We start from the raw sequence: 7,497 nt of genomic DNA, 5'->3' as shown, positions 1-7,497 counted from the left end.
GGGGAAGATTCGGAGACTGGAGTGAACTCTGGGGCAGATTCGGGGACTGGAGTAAACTCTGGGGCAGATTCAAGGACTGGAATGAACTCTGGGACAGATTCAAAGACTGGAGTGAACTCTGGGACAGATTCAAAGACTGTAGTGAACTCTGGGAGTGAACTCTGGGATAGATTCAAGGACTGGAGTGAACTCTGGGGCAGATTCAAGGACTGGAGTGAACTCTGGGACAGATTCAAGGACTGGAGTGAACTCTGGGGCAGATTCAAGAACTGGAGTGAACTCTGGGACAAATTCTGGGACTGGAGTGAACTCTGGGGCAGATTCAAGGACTGGAGTGAACTCTGGGGCAGATTCAAGGACTGGAGTGAACTCTGGGGCAGATTCAAGGACTGGAGTGAACTCTGGGGCAGATTCAAGGACTGGAGTGAACTCTGGGGCAGATTCAAGGACTGGAGTGAACTCTGGGGCAGATTCAAGGACTGGAGTGAACTCTGGGGCAGATTCAAGGACTGGAGTGAACTCTGGGGCAGATTCAAGGACTGGAGTGAACTCTGGGGCAGATTCAAGGACTGGAGTGAACTCTGGGGCAGATTCAAGGACTGGAGTGAACTCTGGGGCAGATTCAAGGACTGGAGTGAACTCTGGGGCAGATTCAAGGACTGGAGTGAACTCTGGGGCAGATTCAAGGACTGGAGTGAACTCTGGGGCAGATTCAAGGACTGGAGTGAACTCTGGGGCAGATTCAAGGACTGGAGTGAACTCTGGGGCAGATTCAAGGACTGGAGTGAACTCTGGGGAAAATTCGGAGACTGGACTGAACTCTGGGGCAGATTTGGGGACTGGAGTGAACTCTGGGGCAGATTCGGGGACTAAAGTCATCTTTATACTGTGTTCAGGAGCTGAAGCCATCACTAATCTAAGGTCAGGGACTGGAGCGAACACTGAGCTTTGTTCCGAGGCTGAAGCAGACACAAGACTGAGATCAGGAGTGGAAACAGACATTGGGCTGGGATCATCTCTGAGCTAGACTTGGGATCAGATTCGGGGAGTAGAGTGGGCGCCACCACCTCGGGAGGTTCTGCAGCTAAGACTGCCATCTCTGGGGAAACTATGGTGGTGTGTGCAGCCCAAGCACAGAGAATAGCGGTAGCCATGACTGGCAGGACAGAGAGTACATTGTCTATTTCTGAGACTGACGGCGCTGTGCCTGGTGAACTGGAGTGAGTAGTGGCCGGCAGGCTTGAGAGAGTTGAAACTGTGGCTAGTGAGCGTAGAGTCTGCGGTGCTCGGGAACATAGTGACCCTTGGAACGCCAGCAGCTCACACGACACCAACTGAGGGTCCTCTACGCTGGATGCCAGCCTCGAAAGCCTTGAGACTGACTTTGTGTCTTCAAATGCAACATTCACGATGCTCTGGAACACTGGAGTGGCATCCGTGATGGCTGAAGTCTGTGACTTGACAAAGGACGGAAAGCCGGAGGCTCTGGCGTGGCAGGCTCTGGAAGATCAGCTGAGACGGGACGAGACTCTGGAACGGAAGCCATTTCGTGGGTAGTCCCTGGGCTGGCAGCCATCTTGTGATAAGTCTCTGGGATGGCAGCCATTTTGCAAAAAGTATTGTTGAAAAGTAAAAAGCACTGTTGGATTCTCTCCACAAATACACACAAACAAACACACAGGTATATACACACAATTGTCCTGTGCGTATGCAGAGCACTGTGTGTGTGTGTGTGTGTGTGTGTGTGTGTGTGTGTGTGTGTGTGTGTGTGTGTGTGTGTGAGTGTGAGTGTGTGAATGTATTAATTTTATAAACTTTTCAAAGCACAAATCAACACTCAACTTTCACAAAATCTACTTTATTTTTCATGTTTATTTTCTCAGTGCAGCAGTAGCATCATTAAAACCTTGATTTGGTTCATACAGCTGTTGATTTAAATAATTTGGTAACACTTTACAGTACGGTGGCACTAATATGCAATAATTCATGCTTAACTAATGCACAGATAATCATGAGTTATACATTAACACGTGATTATCTGTGCATTAGTTAAGCATGAATTAATGCATATTTGTCCACCCGTATTGTAACGTGTTACCAATAATTTTCTAAGTCTAAAATGAATCATTCTTGTAAAATGAGACACTTGTACATCAGAACATGAAAATTTCTCTTGAACGGTGAAAAAAAACACGATTCTGAACACAAAAGAGTGAAATGACACAATCTTCTCAGCAGAAAGCACAGATGCTGTTTCCATCATGAGTTTCCGATGTTTCGTGAGCTGAACTTTCCACACACACACTCACACACACACACTCTCACACACACACACACACACACACACACACACACACACACACTCAGTTACCGTATAAAACAAAACACTGATCCGTGAGTCAGTCTCACAAAACTCACATCAGCATCACTAATATATGAACCTGTACAGTGGAACAAACGTTTAAGAAACACTATGAATCACCAGAGTCTGATTTACAGTAATCCGGACGTCTGAACAGCATCTATTTATTGAGGCCTGCGTACAAAGCATTGCTGCTGCGCATCTTTGGATCCAGAGCCTGAGAAAACAACACAAACACCAGAAAGTTTACAGTTAATCACCGAGAAAATCAGTGACATCAGTTTAATTAATCAACAAGGCGCTTGAGCTTCAGTGTGGAATAGAGAATCAACAGCAGCTCAAAACACGATTCACTGCTCTGATCGTTCACTAGTACATCTAGTGGTGTAAACTAGGTTAGTAGTTGGTTTCTGTGAGAGCAGTGCAGTGAACAGCTGTTACTATAGCAACACTGGATTACTGACCAATCACAGCGCACCTTAACTTAGATCTCATTCTGTGCTGATTAACAACGGAAGACTGATTAATAAAACATTCAGTGTAACATAAGAAGTTCTGCTTTGATTTGTTTTGTCACACGTACCGCGTAGTCAGGGTTTGGAGGTCGAGGAGGGTTTATTGGTCGGGGATTTGATGCTGTGAATTAAAACAAAATAAACCATGATAATGTTTAATGTTTAATTGTATTTTACACTCACTAGAACACAATTCATGCAGCATTTACATCAAAACAATGTAAAGTATAAATGCTTCACACTTCTTGTGCAACATTTCCCCCCTTTTGTATAAATGATACTGAAATGAACACTGTATAGATGTTGATTTGTAATATATATTCACTGTAGTATTATATTATGGTAATATGTATAGATTTGTAATATATGTCAGTGTATGGTATTACTGTAGAAATATATCAGCGTTGTTCAGTTCTGTATTATATAGGTGTTGAACTTAAGCTGATCAGTGTTGTGTAAATGGCCTGTAGGTTGACTGATTTCTGCAGGTTTGTGTCTGAGATCATGTCATATATTTTCTGCACCTTTCTTCTGTCTTCCGTGGCTGTTTCTGGCAGCACAGATGCAGATGATGAGCATAAGTCCTCCTGTGATCAGTACATCTCCGAGCATGATGCCCCACGCAGCCAAACCGCTCAACTCATAGCAGTTCTCACACACTGACACACAGAACGAGTGTGAGCATTATTAGTATTAGTATTATTATGATGCACATTCTGAGTGAAAAACAGTGAAGTATCCTCACCTTTTATTTTGAGGTAGAACTTGTGCTTTATGACTTCTTTTGTACCTGTATCTGTATCTGTCTTTGAATATTCACAGGCGAAGAATCCTTCAACTGTTCCCTGTTCAGCTTTAGCTTCAAAGGTCGAATTCTTTTGGGTTTTATCTTCGCTGCTCTCCTTCCACCACATTACTTTACCATCTTCACCTCCATCGCAGTCCAAAATGACACGGTCTTCTTTGATCTCTCTTATGGCTTTGACAAAAACAAAATGAAAAGACCAAACAACATGTTAGAATCGCTACACATCAAGCTCTATCATCAGCTCAGATAATGAATGCACGTGGTGTGAAGTGATCTCACCTTGACCCTGAGCTAGATTCATCACAGCCGTGGCGAGCAGCACAAACATCACGCTCAGGAGAAGCATGGTTCCTGATGGTTTAACGTCCTGAAGTGAGTGTTAACTGATCTCACACGCAGCGTCTCTGTGTCTCTGAGTTTCTCTACAGGAAGAGGAAACCTCAAACATCTTTCAATTGCCCTCGTTCTCTCGCTCTGCTCAGGTTTATCTGCAGATCTGCTCCATTTCTCTGAGAAGCACTTCAGGCTCCTCTATAACTTCATAAACTCATATATCTGAATATACTATATATGGAAAAGATCAGTTGCCTTTTGCATCATTGAGACCATTAAATCCTGTTCTCATGATTGTTTACGACGTGTGACTCTGCAGCACAAAAGCAGTGTTAAGTCGCTGGGGTATATTTGTAGCAATAGTCAACAATACATTGTATGGGTCAAAATTATACATTTCTCTTTTATGCCAAAAATCATTAGGATATTAAGTAAAGATCATGTTCTATGAAGATATTTTGTAAGTTTCCTACCGTAAATATATCAAAACTTAATGTTTGATTAGTAATATGCATTGCTAAGAACTTAATTTGAACAACTTTAAAGATGATTTTCTCAATATTTAGATTTTTTTGCACCCTCAGATTCCAGATTTTCAAATAGTTGTATCTCAGCCAAATATTGTCCTATCCTAACAAACCATACATCAATGGAAAGATTATTTATTCAGCTTTCAGATGATGCAAAAATCTCAATTTCCCAAAATTGACCCTTATGACTGGTTTTGTTCTCCAGGGTCACATATGAATATTTCTGTGAGATAATAGAATTTAATTTTATTTCTACTATGATCACAAAAGGCATTTGAGTACTACATTTATAATGTCATTCATTAGACAGATACAGCATTAAAAAGAATAAATAAAGAGAAGTCAATGAGAAGATCCAGCAGCATTCGAGAAACTCACATACAGACACTTGATCTTTATTTCTATAGCGCTTTATTCAATACTGATCGTGTCAAAGCAGCTTTACAGTGTTACACAGGAGGATAGCATGTCAATAATGCAAGAGGACAATAATAAAGAGTAATTTTCCAGCTAAATCAGTTAATTGATGATTCAGTGATGTCATCAGCTCTCCTCCAATAGCGTCTGTGCAATCAGTCAAGTTTACTTCTATAGCAACACATCTAGGCCAGTACAGTAACACAGTATCTCTCTCTCTCTCTATAAAGTATACTTAAATGCACTACAAAAATGCTTAAATACCAGGAAATACATTTGTAGTACATTCTTATTTTTGTGCTAAATTAAATTGTAAAAGTTATACACTATAAACACACTAATTAAAAGTATATTTCTACTTCAGTGCAATTGCAAAAGTATAGTAAACAGCACTGTGGAGTTAGTTGCCATGGTTTCTGATTTGAGCTCATTAGGTTCAGGTGTGTCTTGTTAATGATCCTGGTGTGGTCTGTGTATTTAAGCTCCTGTCTGTGCGGGTCTCGTCTCTGTTATAAGCCTTTTTACCTTCTGTGGATTTATTAAAGACTAGATTAAGAAGATTAAATTATCTTCATTGTCATCTTCGTGTGTGTTTAATAACACTAGCCGTGACACATATAGGTTACTGAGCTTAGACTACTTTATAAACGCACTGATAGCATATATTCTTTCGTATGTGTTTAGATGTGTAACAAAATTCACAATTTAACAGTATTTCAGCATAAAGTACTTGAAGTGCTATATTTTTAATGTGCTACCAATGACATAGTGTACTTGATTGTACTATTTAAAGACGCCATAAACATGTAGTTAAGTATATCATCTAAAGGGAATGTTAACATAATTACAATACATTTGAAATTTATTTTTTAGTCTATAAAGATATGTGGGCAATACATTATAAATGCATTTTGTATATATTCATTATATATTAATCTTATATTTTGAATAATTAATCAGTGTATTTTCTATGCATGATGAGTATATTTAAAAGTGTATGAAAGACGGTTTCAACTGTACTGCAAGTGAAAACTTTTTTACAGAGAAAATATGTTAAAAGCACATTTTAGTTCATATTCATGGTGTCCCGAAATAGCAGAGTTGAGCACTTAGATGATCTTATCTCTAGAAGTACTAAAGAATCATTTTTGGTATATTAAGTACAAAAGTAGTGCGTGAAAATCAAGCACTTTAAGTACAGTATGGAAGTGTACTGAATAACGTGTATTTTACTGCACTTTTTTGGCCTGGGATGTGAATGTGGGTCTGCAGCGCCACCGTGTGTTGAAGAACAGTTTAGAGACTTTACTCTGAAACTTCAGCAGTCAGAAAAGTCCAAATAAATCACTCATTTACAGACATGTCTCCTGCTACGCTGTCATAACACTGCATTTATAACTGCACGTTATTATTCTGGATCAGAATCATAAACTAACGTCCTCATAACGCTAGAGAGAGATTTTTTGAAAGGCATTAATGCCTCAACATGTGTAGTGCAGTAAAACAGTTTTTACACAGGAACATGTAAATGCAGAATATCAAAGCACGTGACATGCATTGTTGAAAAAAATGCTAAAGTGTTTTTTATCACTTTTATCTGATGTTAATGCAATACACACATGTGAGTGAACACAGCGCCAGGGGTGTGTTTCCTGAGACCCGGGAGCGCGTTCATGTGTGTGTGTGTGTGTGTGTGTGTGTGAGAGAGTGTGTGAGAGATCGGACTCATGTGTGTGGAACGGGCTCATCTGCTGCTGCTGCTGCTCGCCTCAGGTCAGTGTGTTCTTCATCTTCATCATCTTCATCCTCATCATCAATATCTACACACATTCAGAATGCAGACGTGTAGTTTTTCAGGTTTTGTTGATGATAACGGAGCGTTCCCGCGGCGTTAAACTCTCTCTGTTCCTCTGCTTTACTGTAATGGGTTGTCCGCCTCTATTGTTTCTTTCATCTGTCTCCTGTTTTTGATTTATGAATGAATTCTGTTTCCTGTGTTCTTGAGCTGAGCTGAGATCCTGCAGATATAATCCTCTGTGAGTGACAGCTGTCAATCATCGCGCTCTTTAATGGGCTTACCTGTGCACGTCATTCACCTGCAGGACATAGACATCTCAGACAGAACGACTTCATTCACTGAGTGCTTTTTCTTCTTGTTTATATGAGCATTTATACAGGCGTCTATCAAATATGCAACATGTATGGATAAACGTTTAGCAGCTAAAAATGAACGTTCTCAGAACTTTGGGAAGGTTCTCTCGGGATTCTGAAGAAGCATTCTTCCTGTAGCATTAACAGAGTTATTTGGTGTTTGATAATCTTCTCAAAACGTTAACACACAACCGTTATTTATACATAATTTATAGAATGGTTCTCTGAAACCTTTTAAGAGTCAGTGTGTGTGTGTGTGAGTGTGTGAGTGTGTGTGTTTGTGTGTGTGTGTGAGAGTGAGTGAGTGTGTGTGTGTGAGTCAGTGAGTGAGTGTGTGTGTGTGTGTGTGTGTGTGTGTGTGTGTGTGAGTGAGTGAGTGAG

The 7,497-nt window shown here is 40.5% G+C and overlaps 2 protein-coding genes across 2 annotated transcripts in view; one reads left to right on the top strand and one right to left on the bottom strand.

Annotated features, from left to right (window-relative positions):
- Positions 1-2,315: 2,315 nt before the first annotated feature.
- On the bottom strand, positions 2,316-4,049 carry LOC107696790 (T-cell surface glycoprotein CD3 epsilon chain). The gene is made up of 5 exons (XM_016497290.1): positions 3,965-4,049; positions 3,623-3,856; positions 3,402-3,536; positions 2,946-2,998; positions 2,316-2,579 (listed from the first exon to the last, which is right to left on the bottom strand). The coding sequence occupies exons 1-5, from the start codon at positions 4,029-4,031 to the stop codon at positions 2,523-2,525; spliced, it is 546 nt and encodes a 181-aa protein (XP_016352776.1). The 5' UTR covers positions 4,032-4,049; the 3' UTR covers positions 2,316-2,522.
- A 2,599-nt stretch (positions 4,050-6,648) lies between these two features.
- LOC107696789 (myelin protein zero-like protein 2) overlaps positions 6,649-7,497 on the top strand; it is an 11,464-nt gene continuing 10,615 nt past the window's right edge. The window contains exon 1 of the mRNA XM_016497289.1: positions 6,649-6,738. Within this exon, the coding sequence (XP_016352775.1) occupies positions 6,693-6,738 (46 nt within the window). The 5' untranslated portion in view covers positions 6,649-6,692. The remainder of the gene's footprint in view (positions 6,739-7,497) is intronic.

This window comes from Sinocyclocheilus anshuiensis, unplaced genomic scaffold (assembly GCF_001515605.1).
Source record: "Sinocyclocheilus anshuiensis isolate Anshui unplaced genomic scaffold, SAMN03320099.WGS_v1.1 scaffold1087, whole genome shotgun sequence".
Taxonomy (NCBI): Eukaryota; Metazoa; Chordata; class Actinopteri; order Cypriniformes; family Cyprinidae; genus Sinocyclocheilus; species Sinocyclocheilus anshuiensis.
This window is presented reverse-complemented; position numbering and strand designations above follow the sequence as displayed.

Coding starts and splice junctions, on each gene's coding strand:
- LOC107696790 (XM_016497290.1), bottom strand. CDS start 4,031: ATGCTTCTCCTGAGCGTGATGTTTGTGCTGCTCGCCACGGCTGTGATG. Junction 3,537..3,622: donor GTTCTACCTCAAAATAAAAG/GTGAGGATACTT, acceptor TCTGTGTGTCAG/TGTGTGAGAACTGCTATGAG. Junction 2,999..3,401: donor CCACGGAAGACAGAAGAAAG/GTGCAGAAAATA, acceptor TTTAATTCACAG/CATCAAATCCCCGACCAATA.